The sequence below is a fragment of the Falco biarmicus genome, chromosome 9 (assembly GCF_023638135.1).
Source record: "Falco biarmicus isolate bFalBia1 chromosome 9, bFalBia1.pri, whole genome shotgun sequence".
NCBI classification, from domain to species: domain Eukaryota; kingdom Metazoa; phylum Chordata; class Aves; order Falconiformes; family Falconidae; genus Falco; species Falco biarmicus.
Window position 1 is genome coordinate 38,179,521 of NC_079296.1, and position 24,213 is coordinate 38,203,733.

At 37.0% G+C, this 24,213-nt stretch overlaps 1 protein-coding gene across 1 annotated transcript in view; it reads left to right on the forward strand.

The window, feature by feature from the left end:
- The first annotated feature begins 1,186 nt into the window (after positions 1-1,186).
- Positions 1,187-24,213, forward strand: part of CTNNA3 (catenin alpha 3) — a 500,767-nt gene continuing 477,740 nt past the window's right edge. The window contains exons 1-3 of the mRNA XM_056352597.1: positions 1,187-1,298; positions 10,681-10,787; positions 17,223-17,415. Of these exons, the coding sequence (XP_056208572.1) occupies positions 10,686-10,787; positions 17,223-17,415 (295 nt within the window). The 5' untranslated portion in view covers positions 1,187-1,298; positions 10,681-10,685. The remainder of the gene's footprint in view (positions 1,299-10,680; positions 10,788-17,222; positions 17,416-24,213) is intronic.

Below are 24,213 nucleotides of genomic sequence, written 5' to 3' on the forward strand. Positions count from 1 at the left end.
AAGGTGAGCAAAGAAAGAATTATCTCTCAAGGTTGAAACTTGAAAAAATTCTGAGATGAATGATTTATGAATAAAGTTGTAAGTTTAACATGGCAATACCAGGTACATTTCCCCATAATAAATTATTATATCATCTAGGAAAGTCTGCTTAGTTTCTATGAATAATATATAATGCTATTGCTGGGGAACAAAGTATTCTGTAAGATGTTCTTTATACACTTTTTATCTGACTTTCAAATCTTTTCCTTCTATGCAGCTTTAAGTGCAGAAGATGCTACTGAAATGGCTTGGCCCAAATGGGATTGATTTTTATTTTTTATTTTTGTGTTCCATCCGACTATTTCAGTACTCTCTCTTATGTCTGTCCAAGTCTTGTTTTTTTCCTCACTTATGAATAGTCACAATATGTACTTATTCCTCAGATGCCCTTTTTACCTCTAAATCAACTAAAAATAGCCAAGCTGCTATGGCTGAAATTTTCCAAAAAGAAAATTCAGCTAGATGCATGGACCTCATACAGATTTTCAGACTGAATAGTTTAAGACAATTAAGATCTTAAGCAGCAGAATAGAGTCTCTAGCAGAATAGGTATAAATATTGAGCAACCTCTACCTTTTTGGAGTTTCCAGAGTTTTTTTTACATGAGTGGTATTGCATGCTGTGCTTCAGGGTACTCAACTTCGCTATAATAGCAAATTAACAAAACTTCAATCATATCCATTTCTTAAATGGCTGCCTTGCTGGAAAATCTTACACATGTGAGATTATTGACCTGGAAGTATGTTTTGAGTGTTTTGTGAAGGTTAATGAAGAAGATTGTCATGTACAGCATGGTTTGTATGAACTTTTAGGATATGTAGGTTGCAATTATATTTGGCCAGGCTTTTACAATAGTGGCCTTTGCTTTCCCTCTTCCCTTTCCCCTCCCATGTTCAACCTAAACCTCATCAATTTCAGAGGGGGCTTTGCCACTGATTTAAATGGTGTCTGATTTCTGGTCTAAAAGTTCAGTGCCAAACTATGTTTGCAAGACTAGGAATGAGCTTGGGGTTTCTTTAAGTGGTATTTTCAGTAGCAAGTTGTCAGTGAAGTCAGGAACTAACAGTTTAGGGGGAGGTCCTAAGTGGGTAGCGCCCTCCCCACTTTAATTCTCTTCCCCTCCTATTTCATTTCTCATAGATTAGGAATGACAGGCAACCATTTGCTGTCTTACTGTCAGTGCCTCTGGAGTCCAGCTGCATCAAGAAGAGTTCTTCACAGAGCTGTTTCTAGAATCTCTTAGATTCTTGATATAGAAGGTAAGATTGAAGAGAAATGAAGGGAATTTTCCACTTAGTGAAAGTACACGAAGCTGTGAGTGGAACTATAGTTGCTTAATCAAATGATCACTTCAAAAGTTTGAGATAAAAAGCTGGTTTTCTTAACCAGCTTTTTAGAAGAAGAACTTCTAAACATGATATTTTTAATGTTCTGAGTATTTTAAATTGTCATGGTCTTGTCACTTGAAGCCAGTAGTCAAAGTTTTGCAATGTGTTTTTGTGTTTTCCAAATGTGAAAAAACATATTGGAATATTGGAAAAGGAAGTATAAAATTTTGCGTGGATGCTGTTATTTTAAAAGGTTTAATTTACCTCCTGGTGCTTTGCTGGATTTTGTGTCTAATGCAAGGAAAGTTTATGTAAACGTACATTTATCACCTCGGTGTTGAAAATACTGAATTACTCTACCAGGCAATTTTATACAGCTGTTTCTGATTTTAAAATATGAAAGGCACTTGTTTATAAGTGAGGGGTGATGGAGGGCTGTTATGTTCAATATAACGATTGGTATATTTCTAAAACTTCCTGTACACTAAGACAATTTTCCATTATGGAAAATCCATTTGGATTCCTCTTATTAAAGGCAAGCTATGTTCAAAGCTAGTGAAGCCCAAAAGACATCCAACAGCAAAGAATTAGGCCTGGTGAAAAATGCATAATGATGCTGTTCTCTTCTATTCCTAATCAGCTGGTTGATGTTAGGAAACTTATCCGCCTTGGGAACAAAATTTGGTTGGTTTTGGGTTTTTTTCTTTTTTTGTGGTTGCTCTTTAGCCATTATGCTCTTGAGTTGGAATGAGAAAGGAGGTCAAAATGGGCAGGAATGTCTTCAGTCATTATTTCTGAAGCTGTTTCACCAGAACCGATGTATCAACTAAGTAGGGTTTTTCTTCTGAGCTACATTTTGATTTGAAATTGGTTTTCTGACTTGATAGTGGAAATAAAGTGCTGTGCGGTATCAGGAGCCCTGTGGGAACAATTAATCTGCATGTCAATGGTCTGCCCATGTATAGAGGCATGGCATGGTGGGAATATGGTTTTGCTTATGTACTGTCTCCTGTTCTTTAGATCGTGCTTTTGTAGGTGTTAGCTAACTAGCTGCTTGCCAATATCCAAAATGCCGCAGTTTCTGAGAACCATTTCTCTTATTTTCATGCATATCTCAAAGTTATATACTTAAGAAGTATCAATCACGTATGGTACCATAATTTTGGGGTGGTTTTATGTGTGTCTGTAGACAACTGGGAACAATTATGCTATTTGGGTCACTGGACAAAACAAATAATGCAAGCCTTTATTTCAACTTGAAAACAGTTACATAAAATGGTACATGATGGTGAGGCATCCAGGGATAATGCATGGGTATGAAACAAGAAAATCACTTGGCAAGAGTAGCAGCTCTACAAAGAGAAGGGTAAACCATGTCTTTTTACCTCATTGCAACTAAGAGACATTGGTTAAGCAAAACAGTATAGTATAATTTTGCAATAGATAACCCTCTGCAGATAACAAAAAGGGGAAATCAGGACATTGCATTTAACAAAAATAAAATATAAAAACCTTTCAGTAGCACATCATGGGATTTTTTTGTTGTCTGTTTTTTTTAATGAGTTGAACAATATCCTATTTTTAGTGGAAGGTCAACTTGAACTTTATTTAAACACAGTCTCTTGTTCTGAATAGAGATAGGAACACTTTAACAGTGATAACAAAAGGGAGGGCTTGGAGCCAGACCTTCTTAACCTATCATTACCAGCACAGGATAGCCATCCATGTAGGAGCTATATGCCACTTAAACAGAGATCCTTGTTTCGTGCTCAAAGTGCAGGCAGTGAAAATAGCACAGACACTTAACCAATCTCAATGGATTTTTTTTCTTTAAGAATTTGAAATGTCTCCAAAGAGTATTAATGAAAACCTTTTCTTTTTGAATGAAATGAATCTGATGTCACACCACCTTCTTTTTTTGAAGTGAATGCTTTTTCAGTATCTTCAATATTACAACTGCAGTTCAGGACCGAAAGCTCCAGTACCTGCAAAAATGTACCTGGTAGACATGTTATGAAGATAAGATTGTTAAAGCATTTCTAAACCAAGCAGGATTGCTTTGGTTCTACTGTCACCCACTAGAATGTCATTGATATCAGTGGAATTATTTAGTTTACTGCTAATACAGTGAGAGCATTGTCAGGTTCACACGTTTCTATGGTTCCACTTCCATGGAGAAGATTTTCCTTGCTGTGGCTCTAGGCTCAGGACCATAACGCACATATTTTTGATAGCTGTTGGTTGGAAAGCACAGCCTGGCATGCTAGTGCCAAAGCCAAAAGTTCCGTAGCTGGTCAGGCTGTAGGATTCACACCTCTGCTGGAACATCTCCTAGAATTCATCAGTGTGTCGCAACTGGCTGGAAGTGCGTGCATTCAACCAAGGCAGTAATTTTGACAGTGTGTTTAAGGGAGAAGAATGTATTAGCTGACCTTACTAAGAATAATACTGGTATCGGGATAACCTTGACATAAGTATGGAAGATGAAATTATATTCTTTAGATTTACAGTGTAAATAGTATTTGGAAATGTTTTACTGTCCTTAGCCTGCTTATTGGTCTCAGTTAAAGAAAGTGTGAGTAAGACGCTGTAGTGACTAGATAGTGTATTTCAGCACTCCATCCCTGATTCTGCCACTGGCATTCTGTGTGATCTTGAATAAATAATTTTTCCTCTGTGATTCTGTTTCCTTATGTTGTATTGGAAGACAACCTCTGCTTGAAAAAGTACTTTCAGGGAATGCATTGTAGAAAAAGTAGGCTTGACTATTAAACAGGGAAAGAGAGCGTGTTCTGAGTGTTATAACCCTGGGAAAAATCTTCATTTGTTATCTCACTAGAGATCAGAAAGTCAGCATGAGACAAGTTCATGGAGGTGTGATGCTTTCCCCCATCTCAAACATTTTTTTCCATAAACCTTAATTAAACCTTTTCATGCCAGTAGGTCAGTCATAACCTGTTCCTTGCCATTTGTATTTTCCAGTATCCAGTAAGAACTAGGCTTAAGCTGTGTTCTTTTCCTTGGTATATTCATTATAAGGGATGATGTATGACACTATTTATGCTGAGAAGTATGTTGAAGAACTTAACAGAAACCTTATGTCCTTGGGAATTTCATCTGCTTTTCAGGTGTGGTTGAAGTTGGCCAATGGATTGTAAAAGTACTCTAGGGAGAAAGCAGGCACAGACAGAAGTGAAAGGGAATGTAAAAAGAAAATAAGTGGGTTTTTTTTCTTCTCTTAGCTTTAAAAATTATCTTCCAATTACTTCACTGTAGATCTACATCTAAATGCAAAGCCAGTTTAAATAAAATAATCTTCAGTGGATGAATGTTATTAATGGATCTGAATCTTGTCACCTTCTTCAGTTCTCCAGCTCATCTTTCCTTTGTGTTATCTTTGCATTAACAGACGTGTTTCGTGTTACTAGTGATAAGAAGTGATAAAATCTGAGGTAGTTAGTGTGTAACCTGACAGCTTTGTATGGAAATTTAAAAATTTGGCAGGTGCGTTATAGGTTTTTCCTGGTGTTAAATGGCCAGATCCTTCCAGGTGCCAGAGGGATTGCTCCATTCCAGACATGTTCTGGCCCACAAAGGTCTTCAAGCAAAAAAAGCCCATGCTGTCGTATTGAAAATGGAACTAGTACATTTTTAGCATTCTGAATATCTTAGTTCATGGATCAGCTAAAGGATTAAAGAAAAATGCGGTGACTGTTTTTGTGGCTTCTACAAAATCTGATTTGCACTTGCTGTACTGACTCTGCAGAAAGAGACTAACAAATTTTATTCCCAGAGTGGTGTTGGCACCAACTGATGAAGCTGTATTTGTTCTTCGTTTCAATATTTATTATAATCAAATATATTACATACTCTCAGCAATGTTTCACATCCTGGAATTCCTCAAGTGTCCTGTCCATGTGTATCTTGTTTAAAAATACTAATCCAGACTAATATATTTTCTTGTGTTCCCTGTTTTTTAGAAGGTAATAGGCCTGTGCATTTTATGAAATTGATAGGATAATATATTTTATGTCTGTGTTCAATAGAAAAAAAACCCTAGAGAAAACAAATTTGGTGCCAAGTTGCTGGGTGATAGCCTTATGAATCCCTTTGCTGTCCAGCTCAAAAGTCTGAGACTGAGTCATTGCCTCGAGACAGAAGTTGGCATACAATCAGAATGTATAGGAAAACAGTAGCTGTTCTGAAAATTGCAAGAATAATCACCAGAAGTATCAATAATGACATGTTTCATGTCATCTAATTGTTCAAAAGCTTTTTAACTTTACATTTTTTTTACATATTTGTGCTCTAGTATATAGCTTTAAGGATGCCCATCCCCCTGCCACCCCTCCAGCAGCCACTGTGTCCTGTCAGTCATCCTGAAATACACTGGAGAGCTTGTCAGGCAGTCCCTTGCAGATGCCTCAGAAGCCTAATAGTGAGCCTTAGCAGTTGCACTGAAGTTCCTAACACAAGGAAATTACATAGGCAGTTGCTTTAGTGCTGAATATGGACCATATATATTCTAGGATAGGTGAGTGATGTGCTATTGGCTTTCTAATGATCTAGCAGGAAATGGATTCTAAAGTTAACGTTTTCTAATTTATGCAGAATATCTTTGGCTCTGCTTTCTGACATGAATTAGTTTATTTATGTCCGTATAAAGTGTACTTATAGATTGTTTAAAAGCTCTAGGTACTATGTTCACGTTCTATTGCAGATGGATACAGACTGACTTTTTCTGGTGTCTTTTTTTCTTACACCAAAAGATTCAGCAGTTTCAGTTTGGACACATCTGCTGAAAAGACAAAATTCTCATTATCTTAAAGTTTGTAGCACTTGTTAGGAGTGTTCAAGGTGGCTGCTTTTCTGACTGTTCTGACACATAACTGTATCTTGTGACACATGCTTAACATCCTAAGTGTTGTAAGAGCTGTTGGTCTACAGTGCTGAAATTGCCTACTGTAAAGGTTAATATAACGGAGTGTGAGGTTATAGCAGCCTTTTACCAGAATATCTCACAGTCAAGATCCCTACTGTGATTAGACTGCATATTATACTGGAGTAGAAATATATATTTTTAAAAACATAGACTATGGACTGTGATTCTCATGTTTTTCCTGAGGCAAGCACCAAAATTTATTGCCTCAATGAAGATAATCAGGAAGGACAGAAGTTCAGTTTCTAAGTGGAAATATCAGAGAAAACCCCCAAATGATCTTTACTTTCTGTCACCTATTATCCTTGCCTTGATTTAAAAAATAAAAATTAAAAAAATCCTATTTAAACACTGATTAGCTAATGTAAATAACAATAAGGTAAGCCTGGCAAGTTAAAAATAAAAAGTCAAGGTATCAAAATTATTTTAAGGTTTTGTAGTTTTCACTGCATTGGCTTGCAAACTTGTTTCCATATTTTCAGGAAACATTAGAGTTTTACTTTAAAAAACCCCATGGACTAGAATCAGCAAGTGAGAACTTAAGTAAGTTACTTATACCTTAAAATATAATTGAAATTTTCAAAAACAGTATTTTTTGCAAATGACTCTCAGTTAATGATAAGTTATGGGCCTGACCCAAAGCTAAAAAGCTACTGTTGTGTTCAAAAGCCAGTTAAGCCAGGGCTCGAGCAAAGAATGAAAATGGTTACGTTAGACAATACACTAGGGTTAAAAACCCAAAAAACAAAGAAACCTCCAAACAACCCAAAACCCCAGAAAAGGGAGAGTGATAGCACATGGATTCACATTTTTCTGATCTGCAAAAATGGGATTTGATTTGTAACAATTCCCAAGTTTGAGACTGCTCAGTGGTATGATTCTGGAGCACATTGATCTCTAGTAAAAGGAATTGACTGTGATTACAACTACATTTTTATCTGCCAAATTTTAGAAAAGGTCTGATCATTGTAGATGACTTGTAGTATAGGAAGCTGTGCTGCGAGAATGGAGAGTAGCTCTTGCTGCAAGCAGCCAAGATTTTATTTCTGAATTTTGAGAAAAGCAGTTGCTAACACCCTTCTATCAAGAATTGAGGGGAAGCCACTGTGAAGTTAAAGCATGAGTGTATCTGCAGAAAAAATAACCAGAAAATCACCTAGTCATTTCTTCAAATCTCAGTAGAAGCATGAAGTGCTATATCCACCCAGGTCTTACCTGTCCCCTTGCAACTGATATATGACTTAACCAGAAAAAAATTCACAGCACAATTGATACCATCTATTTGCAACTATTGTGAAGGATTTCAGGAATTACCCATATACTGGGAGGCTTGTGAAAATGTCAAAGGTACAGGCTGTGAACCAGCAATATCATAACAATATTTTTTTTAATATGAATGAAAGGCAGACTCATTGGAGGGTTGGCCAAAGGTTTTCAGAACTAGTGAACTGCCGACAGTAAAAAAAAGTCTGTCTTTTCAAGAGTGTGAAATTATATGGTTTGATGCAATTCTAGTGAAGCCAGAGGAGGGTATCTTGTTGAATTAAAAGGCTTTTTGATTCAGGGAGGAACAGCACGGCAGAAACAGCTTTTCAGCAGTGTAGGTGCTTCTTTGCTGTATATTGATAGGCTGTACCAGGTAGGTGCTGACAGGTAGGCACAGACATGACGCACTATTTGCCAGTGCTGCAGAGTCAACCAAAGGTGCACACGCTACTGGTTTGTTATAGGAGAGGCGGTTTAAGAAGCTATTAAATAGCAGTGCAGTTTGGAGTTGAAGCTAACTGAGAAGAGCAGGGATATGAATGACAGACATTTGTGGCTTTAAGAACAAGTTATTAGTACTGTAGGAAAGCTTACTTTAATGGGTTAAAAAGGGTCTCCCGTTAATATTTGCTATCTTTAATTCAAAAGATGGTGTGGAGGTTTGAATATTAGTGGGAACCTGGCTTCCAGGTTACTGATAGCTCCCTTGATAGTATAGCAGATGTTACTGGAAATAACTATATAGCTGTAGCTATAAGAAAGTTTGAATTTTAATCTACTTTGCAGACACAGAACCTTTCTGAATATTCATTATTCAATAAAATGATACAGTTAATAGGTGCCAGCCCTTTGAGATTGTATGAAGCCCTCTGAGTGATTGTAAATGTGTCTCTTATTGATTCCTCCACTGAACAGCAGATGGAAAGAGCTTGTCTTATTTCTTGCTTTGTTGCATATACAGTGTATTAGCAAGAATTGATAGCCTGGCCATAACAAACATACTGGGCTAGATAGACTGTTGGTCTGATTCAGTAGGACATTTATTATGTTGAATGTGCTTGTAGATATTTTGAATTTGTTGACTTTCGATGCCTTCTGTCTCTTGCGGTTCTCCTTAGTCTGAAATTCTGAAAACACTGGTTAAGCAAAGTTTGGAAACACAATATTTTGCCTTCTGGGAACATGTCTTAATGACTAGTCTCTACAGTTATGCTGTGTTTTCAGCCTGTTTTGTTCTGAGCTCAGTGAGTAAATAAGTATTTTACATTGAGTAGAACTGAACCAGCAGAAGATACAGAGTCATCCATCTCAAACCACTTTGCAACAGCTGCAGTGAAGCTTTGTGCATAAGAGGTGTGGTCTGTACACTTGCATAGCTGCAACTTCACCACGTGAGGGAGGATACATGACAATTAGAGCTAGCAGAAGGGCCACAGTCCTTTTCCGTACTAGGGGCCACAACTTGTTTCTGAAGCAGTGAACGATGAGGGGGCTCGGTCCCCTTCAAACAGAGGGATAAGTTAAACTGGAGTATTTCAAAACTGTGGGAGTATCCTACCTACTCATTCATTGGACAGAAAAAGAACCACTGATGCCGGTGATTTGAGGAGTCTCAGATTTTATTTCCTTGGGAATTGTTACAAGTATCTAAAAGTTAAATGTGTAATATATGGCCAAATACATTGACATTTCTAGAGTTCTCTTTCTCTTAACTAATTTCCATGGAAGGAAAAGTGTAGTTCTAGTCAGTCTGAACTCAAGGTTTTCTTCCCTTTGTCTTCTGATTTGGAATTAAAACTGAAAAATCAATAACCTGACTGTATGCAACTGAATCTGTGGGAACTTAGGGCTGTGACTAGTATAGCTTGTAATAAAAGAATAAACTTGGCACTTGCATTATCTTTACTAAGAATGGCAAACCCCTAAATTACCTTTAACCTTAATTCTTTAATTATTATTCATACTATCTTTGCTTGCAAGTGAAATGTGGATAACTGTTCTGTGGCAAACAATTTGAATCTGTTTCTACACAACTTGCTATAGAAACCCTAAACATACTGTGTGTATTAAATCAATGCTAGGTTCAGTGGAAGGTGACAATATATCTCTTCAGCCTGCACAACTGCAGTACGTTATTACTTTATTATACAGCAGTAATGGATGTAATAAGTCCTGCTTAAAAAGGACAGATATCCATTATTTGTGTGTTTGAGGTCTTTATTGGCTAAAAAGGCTTTGCTGAGCTATGTTTTATGGGAAGTTAAGTTACTGGAAAACTTAAAATGTTTTTTATTTTGGGACAATAATCAGTTGCATTCCTACTAAAGCACAGTTATAATTCTTTGCTGGCGCACACACATTTCACTGTGGCTGAAGGTCTGAACCATGGCCCAGTGAACTCAGTAAAAACTCTTAAATTAACATCGGTGGACTTTGGATCAAGCTCCTAATGAATGATTTATTCACTTTAAAGACTTCACTTAGCTTTACTTCCATCTTGCTGACTTCAGTAATAGGCTTTCTTGACATAACCTGTCTTGACACTTAGAAAATATTTGTTATTAGAGGGTGTAAAATAACTAAATGTTTCACTTTCTCCTGCTATTAATTGTTACGACTTTTAAGAGCTTTTTGTTCTTAAAGTGTTTATTATGACCAGTGTAATTTGGCACATGGAATAAGATACAGGTATTGTGCACATAGCATTCATGTTTTTGTTTTGTGATAGATTCAGTAATGTAATGTATAATTTTTGCTTTAAAACTCCTTTTTATTGACTACTAGAGAACTTATTTTCAAAGGTCTTCTAATGCAATTATCCTTGTGTATTTTTTAATATACTGTCAATTGAGAAATCTGGAAGGGAGGACAGGGAATTAAATGTACTATAAATCGATTATCTCACAGTTTATGGAAATACCTGCATTTTTTTTTCACAATTTAGAAATGAGGGATCATAAAAAATAATTTTATCTCTTGTAATCCTGAGCCTGTTATGGTACCAAGTCTGTACTCCTGTAGGCAGCTCTGTGCTCTGACAGAGGGCAATGAGACTTGTGATTGTGGATAATAATTGCTTATTGGAATTTTATTTTCTTTTGTACCTAGGTGAAATGTCAACAAAAGTGCCGAGCATTAAACTGAAAATTGATCCTCAGGATCTGCAGATCCAGACTTTTACAGTGGAGAAATTACTGGAACCATTGATAATCCAGGTATTTTAGTCTTGCAGAAAATAAATTGGATAACCATTGAGGGAAGGGCGTAAGGCTGAAGAACATTGGCTAAGGACACTATTATGACAGGCATAATCATATCTCTACTTGTAGTTTACGCTGGCTCAGAAACTCTCCAAAGGGATCTGTCTTTTTCCAGATTTGGTCATTCATTTAGTCACTTCCATTTTTGCAAATGCCACACAGAATATCGTAACAGATGTTGCATGTTCTAGCTGATCTCTTGTACAGTATTATCTAGTGCATGTTGAAATGTAGAATACACTGCAAATGGATTTCCAGCACATGGAAAGTTTCATGTTTTAAGTAGTGGACATAGTGGGAAAGAAGAGACTTGAAATCTGTAGTTGAGTTTCTTTGTCTGAGTTTTGAGAATAATTGCATTCTGTTGCATTTTAGAAGAGATGCCCTAAGAACAGTGCAATTGTTGATGTAGAAAACTACCTTAGTAGTTTTCCTTCCAACTAAAGAAAACTCAGACTGGGGAATTTACAAAACTGTGTTTGGGCTTGTTGATAAAACTTTCTTTTTAGGAGGAGTGATTTTACTGCATATTCCAGTTCTATTTCAGGTATTCACTGGTTAAATATGCGATGCTTAGTGTGTTAAAGACTCTCTCATTATCTCTATATTTGGCATGGATTAGAATTGTCTTTTTTAATACAACAGGAAGGACCTACTTTAAGACCTGACCTCATTTTGCAAACAACATGTGTAACTAAGAAGGTGTTAAAAGACCTCTGTAGCAATAAGTTACAGGGTAAAAACCAGAAAAGACATCTTCTGTTTTGAAATTTGAGATATTTTGAATTTTCTCTTTGTGGTACTTAGAACAAAGATTTTGGGGTACCTGCATTTAGCTAGTCAGACACATAGCAAAAACCCCAGGAAAAGGGAAGAGGTGGTGGTCATGTTTTATAACAGTTCTAGGAAAATTTGCTTTTAAAAATCAGGTAATTCATTGCAACAAGCTTATCTTTAACAAAAAAATTAGATATTTTTGTTAGATATAAAGCATAGATATAAAAACAAAAAGATTGTATTTTCCCCATTTGAAACCTCTGACTCTCCCCAACTCATCTAGTTTCTTTTATTAATTTTTCATTACCAACTTCGAAATTTCTTCTCTTATTTTTAATTTGGTGGTCTTTTCCTCCCTTACTCATTCGTCCCTTCTGGAAGATTCTTTTCTTCAGAAAGTAATCTTTTCTTTTTATCATGACTTCATTTCCAGCTGTTCTTAACTGAGCTGCCTCTCACTCATTTTGTCTGCTTTTATTTATTTATATTTGCCTAGGTTTGACTGATGGTGTATAAAACTGCAGGTAACAGTTCAGTGGTTTGTGGGAAGTTGTCAAGCTGAAGTATCTTATATGGATGGATTATAAAATTAGTTTTACAGTAGTAGGAATAGATGTCTTGATAGACTGCATTTCAAAACCTTCCCTTGTATGCCCGTAGGTCAGACTCAGGCAGCTGCAACACTGGGTATTTTTAGAGGAGGTGAAGAAATGTAAATTTTGGCCTCAGTTCTGCGGGATCAAAGAAACCTGACAAAACAAAGAAATACATTTCCAGAAAAAAACCAAAGAAACGATCTCATTTTAGTTTTGTTTTTTTCAAAAGCTCTTCTCAAGCATCTTTAAAAAGATTGAGTCTGTTAAAAATGGAAATGCTTAGATTCAAAGAGAATATGATTTCAGCTGTCTTTTCCCCCACTCAACCTTAATGCTTGCTTTGTTTCGTAACAGAACTGTGGAAGGGAAGCTTTCATTTTGAGTGGGAGATAGAGAAAAAATGTTGAAAATGCAAAAGTGGGGATTATAACTAATACTCAGTGAAGGATGATTGAGATGCTGGAAAGGCAATAAATGAAAACTGATCTATGATTAGAAAGAGAATCATACTAGTCACAGGTAAAAACAAATAGTGTTGTGCTCTGGCCTGATTCACTTGGCAGCTGCTGCTCTGAACATAGTTTAACTTTTATTTTGAGAATTATGGTCTAATTAATTTATTGGATAGTCTTGTAATGCTCTGGTAAGAAAGAGGCAGTGGAAGTGTATGAGCCTCTCTGAAGTCTGTCCGAGCCAGTTATGCTAAGTGTTGAAGCAATCATTAAATTAACAACATCAATATGGGAAAAAAATGAAGGCAAAACTAGCCTATGTGGAAGTAACTTTACAAATGACTTTGCTAGATTCTCTCTCTTCCCTGCAATTTGCAATCGGCAGTGGTGATCATTTCCAAGTTGTGAAAACAGTATGACACACTTTTTTGTATAAACCCTCCTCTAACTTGGCAACTTCTCCATCCTTGGAATAAAACAACGGCCCTAGATTACAATGTCTGGGGGGTTGCAGGGGCAGCAGTCTCACTGCATTTCCTTCTTTGCATCCCAAACAGTGGCCTGACCCAGGGTGGTAAGTTCAAATAGTGCTGCGCAGGGCTCTGCAGAGATAGAAACTTGTGTGTTGGAAGTGACATCACTGTGTTGGTGCAATTCTGTGTCCAGCCTTGTAAACTGTACTCTCGTGGGCATATACTACTAGCTGCACTGTTTCCTATGTATTGTAAAAAAGTTTCTTTAATCCTGTCCATTTACTCCCTCACCAGAATGGGGTCCTTCTGTGGCCTTTATTATATTTTATTCCATGGGCTTTGAGGACATTAGTGAAGGAAGGCTTTTAGGTAACATTCCTTATCAATGCATCTAGCACATTAAAAATTGACATCAGCTGACAGCTGTCTTGATGTGAATTGGGTACATGCTCAGACAAAGAATATTTCTTTAATTCTGGGCTTTTATTAGAGATGCACTCTGTCATGGAGCAATTAGTATGCACCAATCAGTAGATCATGAAGCATTTTCATGCACATAGCTGATGTCTAATATGTGTCTTGCTTGTGCTAGGTTTACTCACAAAATAAAGCAATTAATGTAATGCAAAATATCCTCTTGTTTTGTCTCATCCTCAGAGATTGAAGCCTGTTTAATCTCTTTGCTATACTACGTAATGATTACAGTTATGGCTAGGTATAAAATTGCTTCTGTAGCAAGCTATTATAAGGCTTTTTTCCTTTTGAATTTATGTGCAAGTAAATTTTTGAAAGATATGACTTGATGAGATTCATATAGCTTCATGAATTTGTGCAGGAAATACTTAATAAGTGTCTTTGCAGTCGTTGCAAGTCTTATAAGTTGTAAATTTGCCACATTTGGATATTGTATCTAGAGCTCTCTCTTCTATAGAGATGTATATACACACACAATTAATATATATATTATGTGTGTGTATGTATACACAAACAAATGTTTGTAAGAGCTTTCCCTGCAAAACCTCTTGCTTCCATCTCTTTATATTTTATACAGGCATACATACTAAGGAAAGTTTATGGCTGCAAGAATTATGTAAGTTTTACAGAGTATGTAGAAACATCCATGTGTTCTAGAGTCCCTTGCATCATTGATGGAAAAATAGGCAAATTGAAAGTTATTTATACTCACCTGTCATCCATACCAACAGAAGTTTTCTTGCACAGAAAACACATGCTGTTGGTTTCAGTTCTATGTATGGTAAGTTTACTTTATGCCCACTGAAAGTGATTCACTTGTATTTATTTGTATATGCAATACTTCAGATTTGAAACAGTGAGTAGGCTGTTCTGCTGTTGTCATTAGATCACTGAGTAAATATCTTGTTTTTTCAACTGTCTAGGGTTTGCAGTTACACTGAACTAAATTTTAAACAAAAAAGACTTTTATGGTTCATGGTCTAAAATACTTTTATGTTAATATCAAAGGTGAGCCAAATCTTTTGATATTCAAGGTACCAAGACATTGTTTCCTTAACTACTGCAATCAATATTAAAAGATTGTAAGGGCTGGCAGGAATTGAATACAGCATTGGAAGAACTGCTGCACAGTTCGTTAGGAATTCAGTATTTGGAATAACCATGGCAAAAAAATACTACCCCTTCAGCCTAATAAATAATGGCAGTAACAGGCAACAACAATGTGATTCAGATTTGCAACTGTAACAGCATATGGGCTTGAAAAATCTCACTTAAAAAAGACCTCATACCACTAGCGCAACTCTGTTGCTCCTACCAGAGATACAAAATAACTTCTTGACTGATTTCCTTTGAATGCTGGGAGACCTGGTGTATATGGCAATAAGAAAGTCTTAATAACTGGGAAATACAGTCAGGCATCAGCAGGATTAATTAACTGAAATACAAGTTTTTCTTTTTTCTTTTAATACCATTTTGTCTGGGTATTCTGCCACTACAGTACAGGCTGTGTTGACAGTGGATCAAAGGGGCGCACTGTATTAGCTGCTGTGTAGTTGAATTCTTTCTGTTAGGATCTGCATAAAGTTTTTGCATTCCTCATTGGGATTCTGTATTAGATGATTCAGAGTAGTTTTTCTGTATTCCTTAATATCCATGAGCCAAGAACTACTTATCAAACTTTGACTTGAATTTGAGTTCAGAAGCTGCCTCTGGTATTTCCTGACAGTGATGCTGAAGGTAGAGGTCTTATAGTCAATAATTTTCACCTGCAGGAATGATTATTTTTCATATTTCACCATTTGCTTTGTTTCCTTTTCCTCCAAAACATATGAATAAACAGTACATAGAATAGTATATTACATAAAAAGGAGACTACAGTAAAAATCTGAGAAATGGAATAGATTATTTTCTGGGAATGGTGATTAAATAGTTAAGACACTTAAAAATGTCTTTTACTTATAGATTTTTGAGGCAGCTTCTAATTTTCTACAGTGTTTTATGACTACTTGTTGGAAGTATCAGCCTATAATCTCTTCAACTCACTCTTAAAAATATGATCATTGAAGCTGTATTAAATACTCTAGAACTAATGGTAGAGGGTTTGTAAAAATAAAAGATATTAAGATTCTTACTCCCATTGCATTCTCTAGCAGCTGGCTGATTTATGTGCAATAAATAACTTCATTTACTTTCTTTGAGCCACAGTCAGAAAAATACACAAGCCCTCTTTAACAATCTGAGCCGGAGTTATTTATGTTGCTGCCTCCCTTGTGACATGCCAGAGCAGCCGATGTCAAGTGGCTGGTCCTTTTTTCCCCGAAATTCCACATGAATGATGTAGGGGTCAGGGCTTTTGTCTTTCAAAGATGTGTTTATAGAAATGCTTCCCAGAGGATGTTTGTCAGTTACTTTTAAAAGTACTGACTCATAAAAAACACTAAAGTGTGTGAATTCGTGAGCAAGCTCTAAAGGTGAGCTGGGGCACAGCTAGCACACTTCTTGTTACATACCTGTGAATGGAGCCCTTTTTCCATAGATGAGCTCAAACCAGAAGCTGTACTGCAGCCTTTAGGTAAGCTTGCCTGCAGGACCGAGAAATTCATATACAGCTTTTGCTTTGCTTATACAATTCTGTTAACAATTGGAATGACATTTAATAAAATGAAGCAATTATATACATATGTGTTCACTGAGCTCCAAGACTAGATCTGTACTTAATATTATACTATCCATGTTCTGGCACAGACAACAAAATAGAAGGAGGATTAAAAAACATCAGTGAACTTAATGAAAATAAAATATGTTTTAAAATAGCTATATAACGCGTTTTAGGAGTCTTGTCTTAGTGTGAGAGCTCAAGCAATGACTTATAGAACAGTCTGTTGGAAAAATTCTGTTGGAGTGTGGAGGCTGTGCTCATATGATGAGGAATGTGGAGTGGAATGCTGTATAAAAATAAGTTCTTTATGGATGTTGAAGTGCTTTTTCAAAAAATATAACTTGGACAAAGCTGTGGTAAACCTACATTCTGTGTAAAACTATTCAATTTTAGTGTTGAGAGCCACCCAGAGAATTCTGAGGTGCTGAGTTCTGACCGCTGTGATCATCCTTTGGAAGAAGAGAAAGCATTTTGAAATGTGTCTGTCAGTACTCATTTTGGGTATTTGCTTCTGAGATAACTTGGGAGATTGAAACTGGAAGTATGGGAAGATTCAGCACTGATTATACTTCCTGCCTTGGAAGTATATATATAAACTCCTTAGATAGTTGGGGTTTTTTTGGTTTTTTTTTGTGTGTGTAAATTTTAAAATAAGCATTGTTGGGAGTTTGCATCAGGGTTAATATGACAGTGAGATTTCTATTGACTTTGCTTTGGTTGTACAGAAAGAATACAAAGATGAGGCATATTAAGTAAAATTATCTGTAAGTTTTCATTCAGTGGCTTTTCCATTCTCAGTATGTGTGCTGAGCCTGCCTGCCCCTCTCTAAAACAGGGGGAATCTCATTGCTTATTCTCAACTATATTAATCTGATTTTTTTAAAAACTTGAGAACAATATAAATTCACTTATTATAGTACTTACACCACTATCATCTTTTATGTTTCTTTTAAATGTAGGTTACAACACTAGTGAACTGTCCACAGAATCCTTCTAGTAAGAAAAAGGGCCGTTCTAAAAGAGCTCGTGTCTTGCTAGCATCTGTGGAAGAAGCCACTTGGAATCTGTTGGACAAGGGGGAAAAAATTGCCAAGGAAGCAATTGTGTTTAAAGAGGAACTTCATGCAGCACTTGCTGATGTCCACAAAGAGAGTAAGTACATGACAAATAACTTAGACACCAGAAGGAATGAGTTTAATGTGTGACACTGGTATAAAAATGAAGCTAGGATGTTCATGATGTGCAAATGTCTGAACTTTGAGTTGTCTAGTTGTATGTTCTCAGATAACACTTGTGAGAAGGTAAAGTGTGCAAGATGCAAGCTGGGTCCCATTGTGGAAAAACATTTACAGCACTGGAAGTGTTGTGTGGAGGTTTTTTTGCCTGGTTGGTGTTTTTTTGTGGGTTTTTTTTTTTTTTTTATTTCTCCCCAGTGAAGACAGGATGCCCCTTGTTAACTTTAGTGGCTGTTAAGCACAAGTATAAGTTAATGCGTGCTTTAATGTTCTTGAAAATAATTGTTTACCTGAATCTGGGAATAAGGCCTTTTAATTAAAAATTTAAAAACAGAAGTCTTCTCCCTCTCGCGCAGTAGTAAAGAACTTAATTTGGGAAGGTGTAATAGTCCAATCTGGAGGTACGTTTTGAGACTTCAATAGGAGGAAGATGAGTTCTTTAACCTACTGTAAGATTCATCCCTTCATGACAGAGCAGCTCATCTTTGCTGAATTTTGCCATGTTCCATTTCCTTATGACCTGTCTCCCCATTTCCAACCAGACTCCCAAACAGGACTAGGTTTTATCACCTGCTGAGAATGCTGTATTAGCTACATTCTTTCAGGATCTTTGTTGCTTTATTGATTTTTTACTCTCCACATGCATAATCAGGGCCTAGTGGGTGAGTATGAAGGCAAGGCTCAAATAGTAATAAGCCAGATAACAGACACCTAAAATGTGTTCCTGCAGAAATCAACTTTAAAATTGATTCAGGAGAAGGTTTCAGAGGAGAAAGGGGACCAAAGAGTAATGCTTTTAGTGCCTGTCATATGCAAATTATGTTCTTTCATCAGCGCTCTCTGAGTTTTGTAAACAAATGGTTCCCAAGTGTTGCCTGGAATCAGATTAAGAGAGGCTGATGAAAGCCTTCCCAAACAAGTGGGAGCAGACAAGCAAAGAACAATGGTCTGTACCATAAAGTTATTGGGAGGCCATGGTATTGAATGACCTAGCAACCAGGCTTGGTTTTATCAGGGGGCAAAGTGGGCTTCAGTTGCCTTTTCCCTGTTGAGCAGTATGGTGTATATTCTTACACTATGTAGCAACTTGTGCCTGAAGGACTGCATGTTAGCCATTTAAATCAGGTCTTTACATCAGAATTTTATTTTGCTTGGTGGTTTTTTTTCTATTTTGTCTTCCTCCATGTGCAGCTGGGGTGGTTTCTGAGTCTCCAGTGTTGGTCATCATAGTGATTACTAGCTATTTTCTTCCTCTGAATCCAGAGATGGCAGCGTTTTAGAATTTGATATATGCATACAGTGTCTGAGATACCTCAGGGTCCTTTGCGATTAAAAGCATTATGAGCAGCAAATATCATTGTTATCTGTCACACTGATCAGCTGAGGCTTTTAAAAAAAATCACTAATTTTTGAGTACTCTTAAAATGTTAGCCCATCTATTCCAGGCCGATAACACAAGACAAGAATAACATATATAGTTTTATATTGATTTTTATACATAGATAATATAAAAATATTTCACATTTTCTATTTATTTATTGATTCTCAGCCAAGACCACAGATAACTACAAAAATAAATAATACATAAAGTAGATTATATACACCTCATGCATTTTAAAAGAATGTTAAGTTCATGTTATCACCTATCATTATGCAATGACAAATTGAGTGTTCACAGCTGATCTTCCTCCAGGAATTTACCAAACTGCACAAGTTAATTTTAAGAAGTTGGTGAACAATTGTAAAACAAGCAGCAGTTTATTAATTTTGCAGATCTTATTAGTCCTTTGAAGCTGTTTTATATTTTTAATTTGTGGTATGCCATATCATATATAAATTTATTGCCTCATTGAAGTTACATTCTGCTGCTGTTAAATGTCTCATGTTATTTACTTCAAACTCTTTGGAAGGATGTGAGTCATAAACTGCTTGCATGCAGTCACCTGCCATGCGTGTCATAGCATATAGTATTTAATTTTCTGTGGGCATATTTTCCTGTGGTGACTGGCAGGTATTTTTATTAATATGCTCTTAAATAAATTATTACTTTTTGCATGTGGTTACAACTTGTATTTACTGTGTAGTAGAATTTTGAAACAACCCTTTGGATAATTTCACTCAGATGAGAACCAAGCTACCAGTCCTGAAGTTGCACACCAATGTCTGGAAACAATAAATAGTCTCACTTCTTGCCTTTTAGCTTGTGTCACTCACTGAGCTTGTTGAGCTGAAGGCTGTTACATAAGAATTAAATGCTTATTTCTTTTGAATGTCAATTGCCAGTGTGAAAATGTGGCTTTGTTTACTTCTGGAGGTCATTAATAGGGGTTCCTTTTAGAGGAGTGATAGACTTTTTTCAAGCTGCCGGTGATAATCCTGTTAATCATAATGTTTTGGGGAATAAAGGGGCATATTAGTAGGATAAAAGTGAGCAGTGGAGATAAACACAACAAATCTTCTGTTTATCTTAATTCATCTGATGCACTAGAGACTCATCTAATGTCTTCAGAAATGGGGACATGGTATGGCTTTGCAGTCTACAGTTCAGTCTTGACAAACACTGTCAGTAGATGAGATTTTGGTCTCTCAAGTTCAGTCAAGTTCTGTTAGTGATATCTGAAAGAAAGTGTTGTTGTAATGAATGCAGGCACATTCCCTGGATAAATCTAAATTATGCTTCCTTTGGCATCTGCGAAGTTTTACTAGAGATTTATGGTCTTGCAGCTGATCATCTTAATACAGAGGTCCTCTGCATTTTGCATTGAGTTTCCTCTTCAGAAAGTACTTTTTAAGGTCTACCTCTTATCTATATCTTGATTCACCTTCTTCTGGAGCTCTACTAAGTCACCAGGCAGGCCTGTGGGTGGTGGACTATGTGCATCACCCAAAAATCCACTAGCCTAGTAACTGAAGAACTGTCATGTTTCCCTGTTGATCTGGTTTGATGAAGCATTTAAAAAAATTGCCTTCTGAGGAATAATGTGACACTAAACATCAGACTATAATTAATGTCCTGATTCTGATATTTAATCGATTTAAACTAAATCACTGTTTTGTCTTAATGTGGGGAAATATTCTTTTAGGAATTTGCATTGAACTCTAGCATTATACTATACATATTGTGTGTATATATATTATCCTATATATATAGGATAGAGATTTTTTGCTTTTACATCAAGGTGTGATTGCTTATAGTTTTCAAACAGTTGTACAGGCATAGCTAAAATATTTGGTATTTATTGCCATTGCTTACTGACTATATATAGTCAGAAACAGAACAGTTGTCAATGTTGTTTCTATCTATTGCAGTGTCAAGGTTTTGTGCATTTAGCTGTTATCCTGCTCAAGTGTGTTCCTAGATAAGCCTTTCATCACACGTAACAGTGAATTGAAAGCAAGTTACTTGCTGGAGTTACATTTTGAGCCTTCAGTTACTCTTTAAAAGGAAATTAGAACAAATAATTTGGTATTTCAAATGTCCATATTTAATTCGTTTTGACATTTAACAAGGGAGGCAAGACTTTGATGGCGTGGAAGAAACTACCATTCACTGGCAAGGTATGGGGAATGTACTGTAAGGGTATTTACTAAAGGAAGGGGATAGTGATCTCTTACGTTATATACTATATTCTTATTTGTCCCCACAAAAAATCTTAAAAATAGGCTTAGCTTTCTCATCCTACATTAAGAGGTACATGCGTATGATCTGCATGTAATGGACTTTCGTTCTAGGAGACAGAATTCAGATGTTCAAGTGGCTTAAAATAATCTGTACTGTACACCCTTTCCATCAAACCAAGAACAGATCCCTTGTAAAAAGCTTCTGATACCACCATCACTGGATCAGATGTCCCTGAGTGGGAAAGGGGGAATGAAGAGATGGCTTTAGGGCATGAAGGGGGTGTGTGATGGCTCTGATTACACGTTAGGAAGAACTGTATGAGATGTGGAAATGGAACTTCCTGGTCTGCAGCAGTGAAATAATTGTAGTGCAACAGAATACAGAGGTATGTGAGTGGGGTAAGAGACTGTGTGGCAGGAGAAAAATGTCCTGTAACATCTACAGAAAGCTATTGTGACAATCTGAGTTATCATGGTGTTAACTTAGGAACATGCAGGAGGTATCAATCTGCTTTGCCCTGACACTGATCTTGTCACTTCCAGCTGGCCGGCTGAAGCACAATCCTTTATTTGCTGTAGCAGATGGAGATGGTATTTGTAGGAGCAGAACAGGTGATTATACTAGTATTGTTTAAATCTCTTGTTTTCAGAAAGGGTAGGTTGTTCTGTGCTATAATGTGACATTGACTCCCAACCTTCTCTAGTACTGATTCTGCTTATGTGTATGTTCATGCCTGCAAGGATGTGAGACTGCAAATGCCGGTGTAAATCAGAGTTTAGAAGTTTTCTGTTATTTGTATAAACTGTGTTTGGTTGGTTTGTTTTTTGCTCTCTCAGGTTTGAGACTAGGATGTTTGAAATCCTGTCTTTTAACTGACTCTGTTATGTCCCTCCCTCCCTTAGTCAATGGGCTCCCTTTAACACTTGTGTTTCTCTGGAACTGTAAATCCACCAGCCTCTAAGGGTGCAGATCACAGGAGTGGGTGACAGGACTTGCTTGGTAACAATACCTCCTTGTGGGAGGACACAAGAACGGCATAAAATGCACTGCATTCTGTGTGGATTTCACACTGCTGCAGTTAAAAATAAAAAACAAGAGGAGAAAGCCAGATGTAAAAACAAACAGGAGGGAGAGGAATGTGATGGTCAGATAGGATTTAGTAGGAGAAAGAAAATCTATTCAAAGAAATAAAAGAAGAAATTGTAATTCTGAGTCTTGCCTAAAAATAAAGAACACACAGAGTGTGATGTTGAGCACTGTCTCTGAGGGGTGCTCACAGACTGCAGTTAGCAGTATTACTGCAAGTGTGTCTGTATAGGCAGAATGCCTACCATCTGCAAGCAGCCCAGCAGAAGTGTGTACCTTTTGTCAGCTATTTGCCAACAGCAAATTCGCCAAAAGGCTTACAATTGACTTGTTTTTAAAGGAATTTTCATGTAGGTTTTTGGATATTTTTGGTGCTGGATAAAGTGCATGGATCCTCTACATTTTTTTTTAAAATTACTTGTGGCTGAACTGTGTTTTGACCTTACCCTATGCCTGAGCATAGATTTTTTTGTAAGCACGTGCATAAGAATCAGTCATTTGACAGAAGGAGCAGCCATCAGTAACTGATCAGCTAATGGTAGTAATACCATTTACTTTGGGAGTCATCTATTTGTGTGTGCTGAATAAAGTCTTGGAAATATCTGCCTTCCAATCGTTACGTAGTTATGATATGTCCTGACTTTGGTTCTTTGAACTGCTTCTTATTTGACTGTCTAAAATAATTGAAATACTATGAATACTGCCACCTTTCTTCTTCCCTATTTGTGCCACTAAAAGGGCACATTCTTTCATGTTTCATTGTTCATGACAAATGTAATAATGGAAGAACATCCACTTGATAGGAATTACAATAAAATGGATGAAATTGCATCAAACTGTCATGCCATCTACTGCATTTTAAGAAAGTTCCAACATCATGTTGTTGGAGCTGTCATTTTCTCCTGTTGTGCTTGTAGCTCCTATCTGCCTAGGCTGTATCTCATAGCTCTGTTTTAGGGTCATGATTTTATAGCTGTTCATCTGGCCATCCCAGCTTATGCCCAACTCACTTCTAAGGGGTTGGTCATATTCAGACCCTTCTGGCTTGTCTCTGCTCACATGCTTGATCACAGAATCATGGTATGGTTGAGGTTGGAAGGGACCTCTGAAGGTCATCTGGTCCAATCCCCCCAGCTCAGGCAGGGCCAGCAGTCTGCCCAGGACCATGTCCAGTCAGCTTTTGAATACCTCCAAGGCTGGAGACTCCACAACCTTGCTGGTCAGCCCGTGCCACTGCTAAGTCACTCTTACAGTGAGAAAATGTTTTCTGATGTTTAGATGTAACCTCCTGTAGTCAGTTTGTGCCCATTGCCTCTTGCCCTGTCTCCGGGCATTACTGAGAACACTCTGGTTCCATCTTCTTTGCATCCCCCCTTCAGTTATTTATATATACTGATAAAATCCTTCTGAGGTTTCTCTTCTCTAGCCTGAACAGTGCCAGCTCTCTCAGCCTTTCCTTGCATGAGAGATGCTTTAGTCCCTTAATTGTATTTGTGGCTCAAGTACCCAGAAGATACCAGTGTTGAAATGGTATTATTTTCAGATTTTAGGACTATTTGAGGTTTTGAAGTGTCTTAGGTGCTTGAAAGACACACAAATCTACAGGGCTATTTTCTGGAAAGCACAATAGCAGAGACCTCAGCAAATAATCACGTGGGGCCTGTGAACATGCAGTTCAGCCTTGTGTTTATGGGTAGGAGGAAACATTAGAGGTTTCTGAGGAGCTGTTGTGCTGTCAGAAGATTATTTTTTCCGTCCCAGCTTTTATTATATATTCCTGGTAACAGCACTGTCTCCTATCCTCAGCTAAGCTGTACCTCACTTCTCTCCTGACTCATTCAGTTACTAACTCTGCAGGCTCACCATTCACTCGTGTCTGGGCTTCTCATAACTGAGTACTTTCCTTCCTAACCAACCTGTTCCTTTCAATCTGTAGCTCTGCTTTCCGAGTCAGTTTTGTTCGGGCCACTTTTACTGTGCACAAAGAGACTCTACTAGCAAGATCTA